Below are 14,962 nucleotides of genomic sequence, written 5' to 3'. Positions count from 1 at the left end.
GATTATTAAGGTTCAACCTTGAAGGTTCCGATTCCTTGGGCTTGTTGGCTCGATACCTAGGTACTAACCTTCTAAATGCATATTTGTGGGTGTATCAGATATTGCCGATAATTACATACACCTATCCGTTTACGTGCTAGCGCGCACACGCAGTTTGACAATTCCAAAACTTCAGCAACTTGATCACAGCCCCACCAAATCGACTTTTTCCTGAACCTCGACCATCGTGAAAGGACCTCGCTTTGACCTCCCCCGCGACCACTTCCAAGATGGATTCCGAAGACCCCCAAGAGCGTCCCGAGGATGTTACCAACATCATCAACGGCTTAGAGCGATACAACCCTGAAGCCGTAGGTAATCTGGAGGATTATCTACGCCACCAGTGCGAAAACAGATATACCGATTCCAATGCGAATCGAACCTTATTAAAGCTGTGAGTATTTTTCTGAATATTTAAAATGGTGTTAATGTCTTCTTTGGCTGGAACGATGATCAAATTATTCACGTTTCCTATTACCTGACTGGTAGTGACGTTTAATAATAAACGTCTGCCGTTGTGATGTCTCTTTTAGTTCTACCTGACCTCCAAGTCGACTTCCCCTCGCGCTACTTACATACGTCTCCATATATCACAATAATATTATCAGGAAAGCTAACCATAAATACAAATCCTAGATACCAACTTAATCCCGACCGTGTTAAGGATGAGGTCATCACAAACGTCTTAGTCAAGTCCCTTACTCTATTCCCGTCACCTCAGTTCTCCCTGGCGCTGCACCTGATCTCTCCCAACCTTGTGGCGCCTAACCAGCGTGCCGAACTACCTGAGGCCATCTCCAAGCTACGGGAGCTGAATCTGCAGCTACAAGGTGCGCAGTACGCGCGGTTCTGGGCAACACTTGATTCGGACGATCTATATGCCGATCTGACCACCGACATCGACGGCTTCGAGGAGTTGATCCGCGGCCGCATCGCCAACCTCATTAGCCACGCCTACCGCGAGATTGAGCTGTCCGTACTTGAGCAGTGGCTCGGTCTCGAGGGCCAGGCTGCCGTTAAGTTCGTCTCCGAGACCGTCGGCTGGAAGGTCGAAGATGCCCTCGTCAAGATCCCCCGCAACCCTGAGAACGAGGCCAAGAAGAGCGAAGTCCGCGAGGACGTCAACGTAGACATGTTCTCGAGAGTCATCAGACGGGCCTGGGAAGAGACCGTATAATCTTACCTAGGACAACTCGTCCGGGGGGTTACGACTTTGGCGGTAACGGTGGTGGATCGGTAGCGAGACTAAAACAGCATTGGGAAAGACGACAATACGTCTTTGGCGTTACGGATGAAGAATTCGGTAATTTCCGGATTTGATGTGCTGTTTGCTCCGCCGTCGTTAGATAGGCGGCCATGAGATATCAGAAATGAATAAAAACCACGATCTGAATGAACATAATGCATCTTTTCTCATCGTTTCGTAGTCTCATCACTTGTTCCCTCTTCACTTATAGGACGTTCTATCTCAATAGTTAGACTTCTGAACACATTAGAGCAATGCGACTAGATTAATTGAAGGCTTCAGTCTAACACAAGCAAGAAGCAGCAGGAAGAGATATGCTTAGTCTCTTCAGTCACAATAATCTTTCTCTCGAGTCCTCCAAAATTAACACTTGCATTCCTTTCCCCTTTTCCTCATACCATACTCATCACAGAGACACATAACACCCAGAAGCCCCCCTACTATCGTTTAGCACCCGTAGCAGTCAATTCCTCCCACTGCACCCCAGCCCATTCCTCAAGGTATCCAACCTCACCTTCAGACACACCACGAGCCTGACAGTCCTTCTCGCACACTCCAACAATAACAGTACCCCAATCCATACCCTCAAGAGATAACTCATCAGCCTCCAACTCCGTAATCGCATGCGGCGTCATCTGCACCTCAAAGGTCCGCGCAGCACCACAATTCCCACACCGCGGCATTCCATTCGCCGCCGTCGTCACCACCCCCGTCCCAGGCGTCGCGAACAGCTTCCCCACAGCGTCCGTCTTCGAGTACAGCAGCGGCTGCCCGCCGAACTCGTACCGGATCGCTTGTTCTGGGTTCTGCGCCAGGCGGTCTGCGAAGCGCTGGAAGGCGGCGTCCATAGAGGACTCGAAGACTTCGCGGTCTTCTTTGCCGCCTTTTTTTCCGTCGTTGTCGTCGACGTCGACCAGGCGCGTGTTTTGCGGGATGCTGGGCGCGGGGGTCGGGTCTAGGGTCTCGTACTCGGCTTCGGAGAGGTAGGCGATTGGGTAGGGGGTTGGTTGGTCGGCTTCGATGGGCCAGGGCTCTGAGGGGGGTGGAGGGGAGGGGGTTTGTTGGTTGTTGTTTAGGTTGAGGGTTTGGGCGAAGGTCCGAGGTAGGGATTTGATATCGTCTGTGGGTGTGTTGATAGATGGTGCGGAGGATTCTGGCTTGGGTTCGGGTTTTGTCTCCGTAGAAGGTGGAGGCGATGAGGGAGTGCTGAAGGGGTTTTCGCTAGTAGCGAATGGATTACCTCCGGCTGAGGATGTAGTAGATGTGGAAAATGGGTTTGTGGAGCCGAATGGGGAGCCGAGCGCCTGGGCGCCAAAGAGTGTCTCTCCTAGATTGGATGGCGGTTGCGATTTTGGCTTTTCTTCTTTCGGCTTTGTCTTCTCTTCCTTAGTTGTAGCAGTTGCAGCGGCTGTTGCGCTTCCAGGAGCTATTCGTACGCTTCGTAGAGCGCGAATACTGCCTTCTTTTCGACGACATGTTTTCCGCCGGCAGGAGAAGACGTATAGTCGGCGCTCATGGCCGGGGAAGCGAATCGGTAGTTCACCGTCTAGCTGTAGGAGTAGGACCATAAGATCCTTGCATATCTTGCATCTCGCGAGAGCAGCCGATGGCGCATTATTCGAGTCTAACCATTCCTATATATCATAACGCCGACGTTAGTCGCGACTCGCGAGGTATACGGAAGGAAATATAAAAATGGGTATCGTATACCGGACGGCCACCTAATCGACTTATAAAATCATCACCAGCGTCTCTTGATGCATATCCAAGAAGTACGTTAGTCTCGGTAAATTCATCTTCTTCGCCGGCAGACGAATCGCTATCGTACGGGGCCATATTGCAATGATGTTTCCTTATGATAACTAAATATTTTCGTGCCGGCTGAGTTTGACTTCGTCGCAAATATTTTTTTTTTTCTTATCAATTTGGAGGGGTTGATGGAGGGGTTTATCTACAGTATTTAAGTACCGTTTTATCAATCTAAACAGTGCGTATAATACTTCACACAGACCGTTTATCTTAAGAATGTTAAGATAATTTCACTTACAAGGCTAAGGAGTATCACTAAATGGCAGCTAGGTACTTTAATATGCTTAAAATACTACTAATAACAGGCAACCAGGTATAGTATCATCCAAAAATCTCCACAATGTATTTTCACTCTAGTTTGGGTAGTTAAAATATCAAGGGTTCATGGTAGTTACTTGTACTGGTTAACTCTTTATCAACACACTCTTCTCTCTAATCTTTGGGTATCTACCTGGAATTTCGGTTCCTAATTCCTAGCACGGAAACAAATTCGTTATTCCGCAAGGAACTCTAACTATCTATGAGATTCTAGGTCTATAAATACTAAACCTGTTCTTTTTTCTAGATGTCTGATCTATAATCCTGACACAAACTCCATGTTCCAACTTTAAGAGTCGTCTCAACTTGCTACTTCGATTTGAGATAGGAGAACTATTACGGTAGTTATTTATACGTTGTCAGAATGTGAATATCAGTTTCCTATTCTCTCATATATAAGTTACACTATTATGTTGAGATTCTCTTAGTTGATGTTGTGGTTCTAATGTAAGGGTACCGTCAAACGAGCCCCTTTACTTCTCAACACTTCTTGTGAGCCTGTTCCGCATGCAACAAGACATCCCTCCAATCGGGCATCTTATCTATCTTATATTCAATATAAATAGCAAGTTATATTACCTCTGAGCTTGTCCTCCGAAATAGACTTTCACCAATAGTCTCTAGGGCCTCATATCTATCTATGACGATAGATAGATACGTGAGAGATATCAAAATATAGGCAAACGCCGAGGCAATGGGATTGAGAAGAAATCCCAACATGTTTCTAGGTAAGAAGTGCTAGTGGAGATAGTATCGCAAATTAAACCAATTAGTAGCAGCGGCTTTCTTAGTTCTGTTCAAGGACAACCAGTAGGTTTGTTGCCGAGTTGATTCCACCATTCGACATCATATGGAATTGTATTCGGGACTTGGTACGTAGGCTCCCGGACTCGCAGTCGCTTGGACGAATATAGCCTCATTAATCCAAACTTGGCAGACGGTATGTTCGACTAACTTTATAGTACTTTCTTGCATTGGGTAGAAGCTGATCATACTCCGTACATGAGATTTGGAGGTAAGCGAAGCGATGGCTATTTTCTTCCAAATGCCTTTAATATGATGACACTGCAACTAAAATTAGTCATAAGATCCGGAGATATTCATTGAGCCGTAAATGTGGGAGAGGTAGTATGACGAGGTATCCAAGTGAACACGACCCCTATACATTTGTAGATAGTTATTATTGCTGTATGGTACATCATAAGATTTACAAATCAACTAGGGCTGAACAGCCAACTACCTAAGTTATACTATAAATGATTATGTTCACAAACATAAGATATAAAGGAATGGAAGTAATTACATAGGTATATCTAAGTACCTACCAATACCTTCTAGAGCAAGTGATCCTATATCCCTTTGTGAAACAGCCCTAGCATTGCGATATTTCTAAAGATACTTGTTCCGGACTTAATACGGACTTTTCCATGATCTAAGTTAGAAGCAATTGTAACGCTATTTTTGCCATGATGACCGGGGTGATTTAACATCTGCATCAACATCCCATACTCTCATCGACTGAACAGTCGACAGCTGTTTAATAGCTCCATAACATGAGGAGTATGTTTTATGTTCACTAACAGGGGCTTTGCCTTATACGGTATCCCCGAGTGCAGGACCAAGAAACATGTATAGCCAAGCAAGTCGGCCCAAGCAATCCCATCTCGCGGTATAGTTCGCGTTTTATGACTTATGCTTGACTTAATACCTTGTTAGAGCGACTAGGTATCGGATAGTTCGGTACTCACCAACGAAAAAATTAGCGCCAAGCTTCTGTGATCCACTGACAACCACGGAAAATGAGGGGAAAGAGGAAAAAAGTAGGGAGAGTGTTAGAAATTCTATGTGGGAATCAGCTAGTATTTACAATACCCAGGTAGGTAGACTATGAGGTTAAGGCGAAAGAGTCTCGAATTTCTTCTCGGGGTATCACAAGGTCTCGGACAATTTGCACCAAGCCCTACAGGTATAAGGCTAACCGGGTCTCCATAACTTTACAGTACCTTAGATACCTATTATAGAATATTGTGACTAATTTGGCCAATCAAATTATAAGTATGTTATGCTATCCAAAAAGACAGACGTTTCGGTGTCTATCACCGCAACTCTATGCCAGCGTCGGACGCTCGCTGTTATATACGATTTCAAATCATTAAGCTTCATATTAATATTCAGCAAACGTATGACCAATCAATACTATCCACGGAAGTCCGAGAATCACCGCCACGAAATCAGCCATTATTCGCGTTCCACGAGTTAAAATGCGAAGTCGGCGGTTGGCATGAACTATATATATAGCCTTGACTAGAAGACATCATTATAGTTCTCGATCCTCCAGCCCTATACACAACTGTCTTATTCTAGTAACATTAGTTGATTTCAAAAATCCCATAACAATGTCTCCAGCATTACTTATCAAAGACGTCCGCATCTTTGACGGCGAAAGAGAGATTCCATCTGGCAGTGTACTTGTGGAAAACGGCTTGGTCAAGCAAGTGGCAGAAGGATCACTTACCGCACCAGACTCAGCTACCATTGTCGTTTCCAAAAAAGGACATACACTACTCCCTGGACTTATCGATGGCCATATTCACGCAGATGTCGACGATGAAGGTTCAACACTAAGGCAGTTTTTGAAGTTTGGCTTTACTACTGTCTGTGATATGCACCAGGAGGCCGAGAACATCGGCAAACTAAGGGAACAAGCTGCAAAGGACTCGGATTCGGCAGATTACAAGACTGCCAGTCAAGCTGCAACTGTATCTGGAGGGTGGCCGACGCCTGCTATATTAGCCCATGATAGCTCGGATGAGGTAGACACTTTCATATATTTGGAAAATTTACACGATGCTAATAATAAGTCAGACTAAAGCTCGAATTGCTGCCTGGCCAAATATAAAGAGTAAAGTTGATGTGGACGCTTTCATTCAAGATCGCCTCAATGACAAGGTGGATTACATCAAGTTGATACATGAAGATGGCAACGGTCTGTCCATGAAGCCTACATTGATACCCGTGGAGCTTCAGAAAGCCATCGTCGAAGCCACCCACAAGAATGGCCTTCTCGCAGTTGCACACGCTTTGAGTCTGAAAGGGACAATAGAAATGTTACAGGCTGGCGTCAACGGGATGGTGCACACCTTCTTCGACCGGCCACCTACAAAGGAAGTAATCGACGCATACCTATTGAACAATGCGTATGTCTTGTCTTTCCAACATCCGAAACCTCAGCGTTGACAGGTTTTTTTCTAACGAGATGAATATAGATACTGTAGCCCAACCCTAGTGACGATCGCCAGCTTGACCTCGGAAGGGCTGAAAGAGCAACAGAAATACTGTCAAGATCCTCGAGCCCACAAGCACCTAAGCGACCAAAGTAAAAAGAACCTTCACAGATGCATGGCACTCAGCGACAGCGCGGCAAAAGTTGCATACGCTTACCAAAGTGTAAGGGAGCTGAAAGCTGCCGGAATCGACATTGTATTGTAAGTGCGACCGCAACTAAACATATGTACTTCCTAGTCTCTAATTCTTCATTCAGGGGATCTGACTCTGCTGGCCCAGCACACGGAACTGCTTTTGGCCTTACTGCACACCAGGAGTTAGCCGTGCTGGTTAAAGAATGCGGCTTCACTCCGAAGGAGGCACTAAGTGCAGGGACTGCGCTAGTAGCCAAGAGATTGCGTCTCAACGACAGAGGAAGAATTGCTAAAGGGCTCAGGGCGGATCTAGTCTTGGTGGAGGGTAATCCTCTCGAGGATATCGACCACACGCTTAACATCCGGGGTGTGTGGAAGAAGGGTGATCTTTGTTCAGCGTATAAGGGAATTACAGCGTAGGCAACCGAACCAGTCGGCTATACTAGAATACGTACGTAACCATAGACTTATCCCTACTCATATACTCAATATAACAAGTCAACCTGTTATACAGATGATGGAAACTATATTAAAGTACCCCAGACGCGGTGAAGCCTAAGATGGTGTGGTGTTTCAATCTTGCACAAACGCTAAGAATATATAAATGGAAATCTCTAACATATTTTCACATCCGAATTGGTGTAGTGGCTAACATTTGACGCTCTCAAAGGCTTCTAGTTGAAGGACCGTCAAGCCCGGGGTTCGATTCCCCGATTCGGAGTTCTTTTTGCCTTTATTTTGCAGTTAAACATGCCCTCGGTCTCATATTTTGTGGGAATTAAATATGCAAATTCAATTTTTATTGTGGTCCCATTAACCCCTCCGAGTAATGCTAGTCGACAAAAATTACGCGAGATTTTTTGGTCCCACTCGGGAAATATCTTCGTCGAGATTCGGCCTAAAAGTATGAGACCCACATGAGATTAGCTTATACATACCAAATGGGATTAATATTGCCGTGATTTTAACATCGGTTAGATGTAGAGCTTCTTTTAGATATGGTTTAATCAGCAAGTCACAAATGTTCCCCACTAGGCATCTATAAGAAAGCATGTTATTATGGAATTCACGTCGAAACTCATGACAATATAACATCATGTGAATAGTCTCATTTGAAAGAGTTGACTAAAGTCAGGTCTCCACCCAGTGCGACATATCCCGGGTGGTGAATAAGAAGATAACTGATGCAAGAGCTTGGGACTACCCAATGTAACCAATTTGTGAATATCTAGGAACCAATACATATGGCATAGAGACTACTATTTTATGGGCTTGAGCATTTCGCTGGTTACGGGGCATCTTCCTTCTAAGACTAACGCAACTCCCCAAAGGAGAACCGTTCACATTTCCCGTTGTTCTCTTGCGAAGTTAAATATGATAATATATCCTCTAATACCATACCCGTAACAATTTTTCCCATTTACAAGAAGCATTTGTACATCATAATTTCTCATGATCAAATATCTAGAATTTATAATAGTAGCTAAATAATACTTCAAAGATTGGCAAGGAGACTTCTTAGATATCGTCTTGGTAAAATTCACTTGTTATATACGGCTGGTAAGGTATCGCTACTTAGCAATGTTTAGGTATTCTTGTAATCGAAAGCAAGTAACTAGCTTAATATGTTAGCTGTCACTCGGTGACTTACTCATATTACTGATATCGTACACCTAAGGGATCTAGTTGTCACCTGCTAAGTTTAGAATGCCTATGAAATGTTGTTCTATATTTAATAATCACTACGTTTGTACAGTAATTCTTGTGATTAAGATATGTTTAGATAGATAATCTCACATCAATTATCACGTCGAGGATTTTTAAAAGCTAGGTGTAGTAAAGCAGTTCCTCACTTCAATGGGATAATTGGCGTTCGTAAATCAATGTTTGTAACTGCTGAATGCCTAGACAATACTACTCTGAATCACTTAATGATAGTACTAAAGAAGGTCTAATATATATACAGATATAAAATTCTGTACTTAAACATATAGGAACTCCCTATTGTTTCTGCTGTTCTCGCCCACTCCGCTTCCAACATATTTTCCGAGGTACTCAACACATTTCGTACTATCAACGCTTCCATACAGCCAGTCATTGTCCCTGAGTTGGCTTACGATAAATATTTAAAATAGTTAAATGTTGGTTTAGCGGAGTGGCGCCTCAACATGCCATATCTTAAGGACCGAGGCCTTAAATGTCTCCCTATTCGACATACGGAGGTCCCAGAGCCGACCTCGTTGGCTAGTTCGTCAGACACGACGTTGCCCAACCCACTACACCCCTGCGAATTCCCTCCTTTTGACCCAACCGCCTCGTTTTGGACCATAATTCGGTCGGAGCCTGCTACACCTCTCACGCAACCTACTCCAGCCGTTATTACACCGAGCACACCGATAGGGATAAGCCCTATAGGCACGACCGGGCTGCCACGTCCCACATTCTCTCCCCCTTCCGAAACACCACCTAATACAATAATAATCATCATTGTGGCATTCTCAGGTTCGCTTGGGCTTATTATAAGTCTCTGCATTGCCTTTGCGTGCTATCGATCATTAAAGCGTCGTCGACAACAGAATGCTAGCGAAGAAAGAAATGATCAGTATAACGTCGAAGAAAATGCAGCTGCCCCGCAAGAGAATAAGCAGAATAGTAACAATTCACTTGAGGGGAATGAGCACGGGATTAGCCCTTTCAGACCTATCTCAAACCATTCCACGCAGAGGGCAGCCGCCGGGCAACATTTAGGATCGTCTCTAGGAACGTCTTTGGGTTCTACTATGAATACCGGAAGAGCGTAGCAGCGTAGGAAGATGGCGAAAAAAATCGGAAGCCGCATCTTAGATTTTAATAATTTAGGGAAGCGTGAAGAGAAGGCAGGACTTTAATATCAGTAGTGCGGAGAGCAATTTAGCAGGGATCCTAATGTTTAATTCAATCTAGGTATCGGAAATTAGGACATAATGGTACCTTAGAAGGTGACAATTTAAGAAGTATGTCCTCAAGTGATAGAAAACTGTAGTGTATAGTCAACCGATCCTATGTGGGTAATATACTGCGGCTTTCTGGTGCTTAAAGAGACGCTACTGAACTTTAGGTGTTACTTCTATAGGTACCTAACCTAGGGGGTTATTATGATATACTACCTTAAAACAATCATGGAAGTGAGCCTTTATACTTAAGGTAGGTAAATTACCTAAGGTAGTTCGAATTGCATACAGAAACAAAGCATTTGTAAGTTCGATATAACGTAGTTTAAGATTTTCATAGCGTTATTGATTATTTGACGCGTCTAAATCTATATATTTATACAATTCTTTCGTTTATATCGAAGATTAGATGTTAGTGCTTGGTGGCATTAGTATTTTCAATTTCCCATAAAAAGCCATCCAGTGATATCAACATGGATTTAGTTAAAGTCGCTTGCTGCTATTAAAATCGTAGAGATATTTCAAGTAGTTCTATAAGTCTATTTGTGAATCTACTGATAGGATTTAACGTCAACTCGTGAACTACCTATTGAATGAAAGGTAATTAACAGGTACATAGTATAGTACCTGAATCGGTAGAAGAAGCAATTAGGTTCTTGTTCCTTAATTGTGGGGCATGAGTTCGGCTACCGGTAGCGCCACGCTATATATAGAATGATGGTTCCACTACGGGTAGATCCGCCCCCACATCGCCCACAGTACCGGGTTCTTGGTAACCTTATTCATTAGGTACTTAATTGGTCCTTGGTCTCAACATCACGAAGAATAATTTAGCGACTTCACGAACGTAACGATATTATGAGATTTCTATCTACATCGTAAAAAAGGCTAGTCACAACACTTAGTCAACGCCCTAAGTAGCATAGTTTGACTCAGTCGTCATCCATCCAAATCCCCATGGCCAACAGTGAACAATAATCTGAATCGATGTAAAACCGAATCATGGACAATGCGCAAACCATAAAACGAACTCGAGTACAAGATGCATTAAGAGAAGTATTTAACATCTAGCAACAAGGCTGAGCTCCAATACTTTTCTTCTAAAGTACACCATCAAACAAGCGCCCCTCATGATTCTTAGTGGTCCTCAAGGCCACAAAACGTCAAACAGAGGTCTACTTAGACCATTAGACGTCGCAGTAAGATCGAATAAATTTCAAGACGACTGGAACTTAAAATAAGTATAAACAACAATCAAGTGTCCAAGAAGATCCAGATTGAACGATAACGGATAAACGGCAGATATGAAAGAAGTTAACGCGACGAGAAAGGCCATAACGAAAACCTCGTCGATAATATCCTAGTATATCAACATAACATTGACATCGGCGGTATGGGAGGGTAGAGAAGCTTTGGAAGATTGCTAAACGACTCTGAAAGGATCTAAAACGGAAGATCAAGGAACATCGTTATAACAGAGCGAAGAGACCCTTTCGAAGTCTGCATCAGATATTCAGGCATAAATATCAGCCATGAATGCCTAGCAGAGATGGCTTGAGGGCCTTTATAATGCGCATACGTGTGTAAAGTAAGCGCATAAAGGACCTAATAGATGGGCTCTTAATTGCCATCCACCGTCCTTGCTTGAAAGAGATGGATAATATCATCCGCAAGCTAACCAAGACGAGCTAGGATCGCTTCCAACTCGGCAGCAATCTTGGCCTCGTGAGAAGCTTGCGAATTATCTGAACTGGGTGTACGATCATCTACGAGAGGTACACTGTTGGGTCCGTCTTTGAATAATTGGAGGCGGTATTCTTGGAGACTCTGTTTATCGGCTGGATGACTAGTTGGTGGGTTTTCAGTGAAATGATGAGTTGGCTTGGATGGAGTAGCACTATCACTGCATTAGAATCCTATTAAGCTCTCGGAATTCTCGTGGAGATGTAAGTAGCTCAACTTACCCATAGTATGCCGCGCTGTTTGAGTTGGTGGCCATAATCAATACTCGATGAGTGCTTTAGAATTGGACGAATATAGGCAGTTGCTGGATTCAAAGTGATAGAATTATATGAATATAAGTCTCACAGGATGTCTATCGCTGAATAGGTGGGCGGGGGATATAACTCTGGTTACGTGGACTTTCCAAATAATATATCAACAACATCGTCCATCTTAACCGGTCAACCTGCACCCGTCATGGCGAACCTGTCCGGAAGAGCTTTCGAGGCATCTAAGGCGTCCAAAGGCATCAACCATACATAAGGCGCGAAAGGAAGATGGTAATGCATTGAATAGCAACGACATGGTCGTACACCATAAGGCAGAATATTAGGAACGTTTGCACGTACATTTGTGGATCACTATATCCAGGCTGTGTCAGCATTGGGTCCCAGATTCTGTGACTGAGGTTAGCAATACCCTTAATTACGACGAACATGTTCTCGGTCAGTTGGCAGCCTAGGACGCCTACTAGGTGCCTCGTCTGCTCTACACACCAAATTAGCAACAGTTATGAATTATACACAGACTGGCACAGAATAGACATATAAATATTGTGCAAGATACGATATAAATTCAATCTAGCTACAAAGTTGAAGACAGTATATCGGGAGAATTACTTGCTCTTAGGTGCCCTGGATTACCCAACTCCAATTTCCTTCAATGCAACTCTGCAACATCTAGGTAATATATCGTAAGTATTCTAGTAGCTTGGGTACTACTTACTAGGCGACGTGACTTCGTGCTACCCATATGGATGTTTGTTCATCATAGCATCGAACAACGAATATGGGAACTCTTCTAGCAAGGCCGCCGTAGTAACCCCACCAGTGCCCTCAAGGGTAACCAGCCATTCGATGAATGGTGCGCGGCCAAATACACAATTCGGCAAGGAAAAAGATATCAATAATAAACGTTGAAAACTATTAGGCTGACTAGGAGCTTGTCTAGAAAATTTGTGATATGTGGTGGCTGAGGTGTCTGTCTCGCAAAAGCCGGTATATTAGTAATTTGGTCCTTGGCCGATACTAAATCGTCCCGCCCCATTGACACTCTCCTCCTGCAGATGAGCTAGCAGGGGTGATATTCCCTTGGAAATGCAGGATGTAATAAGACATTGAAGTAACACATAAACCTCTTTTACGTTAGACACGAGTCCTTTGTCTATGGATAGTTCTATGGGCCCTTGACCTAAGAACGACTCTGTGGGATAGTTTATTAATGATAAAAACTGATAAGATAGCGTAAATAAATTGCCCATGTAGCCCTTCAAAGGCATAGTAGAGGCAGGGGATTGTCAAAAATGAGCTACATGAGCGATTTGTAGTAAGTAGAGAGAGGTATGATATCGGATGAAATAAGAAGAGCTTTTGATGATGAGTGAGTGTGTTTTTGTCGCGGTCGTTTTAATTCTACCCAGACGAGGACGTCAATGAGGTATATATAAGGTAGGTAGAGTTTCAAGATTTTTCGATTCCATATATTCCAAGTCCGATGTTTGCACCGCCCCGCCCCCACCAGACACCATGGGTTACAGCATTTGTGTATATTGTGCATAATTTCATGCGTAAGACTCCAATCTTTCTGCCTTGCTTTTACCTAGTCGCCCCAAATACTAACTTTTCTAATAGATGTTTCAGCCTTCTATTAGGCAGACAGCTCCAGATGCTGCAAAGTAACATGCAGTGGGACTTCACTTATAGACATTCACCGAAAATGTTCTTATTTCTTACAAAGTACTTATTGCCTCATATTGAGTTTACCTTCGCTTTAGGCAGACATGATCTAAGGGTCCAGTAAAATATGCAGTGTTAATTAAATATGTACGTTCACCGAAAGCATACCATTTGGATTAATATTTTAGTACCAGTTAGGCTTGTATTATCCTGAGGATCTATCAAATCGTCCAGGCAGTAAATATTACCATTGTACTTGTTTTGGATGATATTCCCCATGCAAGCAAGTTTGTAATGACAGGTACCTAGGTATATTTCGGTGTGCTTAGTTGCAGCCTGCATTTATTGTAGGACAATAGAACTGGGAAATGCCTAACCCCCACTCCCGTGTCCTAAGCCACGGCTTAGTGAGGCATCATCCACCACACCTTTTCCATGCAATATTGCAGTTGCTTTTATTAGTGTTTCCGATGCCGGAAAAGCCCAAATAGAAGTGAAAAGTACCTAAAGTTTCTATTTACAGTCGTAATATCTTGATTGTAATGCAATGGGATTGCGGATTATATAATCGCCAGATATACTTGAGTAATTCACCAACTTCACTTAATTAAGATTGGTTATTCTACCCTTTAGTGTCCATTGCAATTATATTTCTGATGTTTTGAAATCCCCAAATTTGGTGTCAGGATGCAGGCCTTTGACTTTTGAAGCAAAAGACACCGGGCCGGTTGGGATGTACCTAGCCCTTGTTAAAACTACCTAACCTAACTAATAGGGTCAAGCGATGAAAAAGGAAGAAGTTAAATTATTTAAAAGATAATCCTTGGTGTTTTAGGTAGTTAATTATTATCCATAATAGTTACCCTTTATTGATATCCTATTTTACTTCTGTCATCTTTGTCCACAGCGTGAAATAAGAGATACTTTAAATGGAGTTTGCGAAGCCTTGTGAGTGGAGGGGGTCACCTTACCCCTGTTAGGAATCAACCAGGTATCTGGATCTTGATAAGCTTCCTCCGCAATACCCGCTTTAGAGGGGTCCGGCTCCACTGCGGGATGAACCTTAAGGGTGTTACACAGGGAATAATCCCAGTTACACCGCCCGGCAGTAATCTTTTACTATTTGAACTTTACCATGACATAATGACGATATAACCAAAATATGTTTTGGTCAAAGGAATAAGAAGTTGAATTTATATACTTGAAACTTTTCGACCATTAAACATAACTAGTTAGTTAATCCCATACTAGATTCATTACGCTCGGGACATGATACTTTTGGTAGTCAGATCAAAGTTGTGAATGCCATTCAGGGGCTTACAGCACTTGACTTGCTCGCTACTATTACTACTGGGGCAAACAAAATTTAAAGACATTGAGGAACTACCATTTCTTCACCTAATAGGCCTGATTAAATTTATCACAACTGCAGCCAAATACGTAAAATCTGTCCTGTAGGTAATGTAGCAGCACGACATAAAATCTCTAGCTGAGAGATACATAGCATATAGGCCAAGATCTGAA

General features: G+C 43.2%; 3 protein-coding genes across 3 annotated transcripts; 2 read left to right on the top strand and 1 right to left on the bottom strand.

Annotated features, from left to right (window-relative positions):
• Positions 1–269: 269 nt before the first annotated feature.
• GL218_04335 (Eukaryotic translation initiation factor 3 subunit K) lies at positions 270–1,216 on the top strand (the record flags this gene model as incomplete). The annotated part of the gene is made up of 2 exons (XM_033580933.1): positions 270–433; positions 676–1,216. The coding sequence occupies 2 exons, from the start codon at positions 270–272 to the stop codon at positions 1,214–1,216; spliced, it is 705 nt and encodes a 234-aa protein (XP_033435078.1).
• Positions 1,217–1,725: 509 nt separating this feature from the next.
• On the bottom strand, positions 1,726–3,121 carry GL218_04334 (putative 20S rRNA accumulation protein 4; the record flags this gene model as incomplete). The annotated part of the gene is made up of 2 exons (XM_033580932.1): positions 1,726–2,919; positions 2,996–3,121. 2 exons carry the CDS (start codon positions 3,119–3,121, stop codon positions 1,726–1,728), a joined length of 1,320 nt encoding a protein of 439 aa, XP_033435077.1.
• Positions 3,122–5,808: 2,687 nt separating this feature from the next.
• GL218_04333 (uncharacterized protein) lies at positions 5,809–7,251 on the top strand (the record flags this gene model as incomplete). Its single annotated transcript, XM_033580931.1, has 4 exons — positions 5,809–6,225; positions 6,278–6,609; positions 6,679–6,897; positions 6,954–7,251. The coding sequence occupies 4 exons, from the start codon at positions 5,809–5,811 to the stop codon at positions 7,249–7,251; spliced, it is 1,266 nt and encodes a 421-aa protein (XP_033435080.1).
• Positions 7,252–14,962: the final 7,711 nt, after the last annotated feature.

Source organism: Daldinia childiae, assembly GCF_008694065.1.
Source record: "Daldinia childiae strain JS-1345 chromosome Unknown Scaffold4, whole genome shotgun sequence".
NCBI lineage: Eukaryota > Fungi > Ascomycota > Sordariomycetes > Xylariales > Hypoxylaceae > Daldinia > Daldinia childiae.
This window is presented reverse-complemented; position numbering and strand designations above follow the sequence as displayed.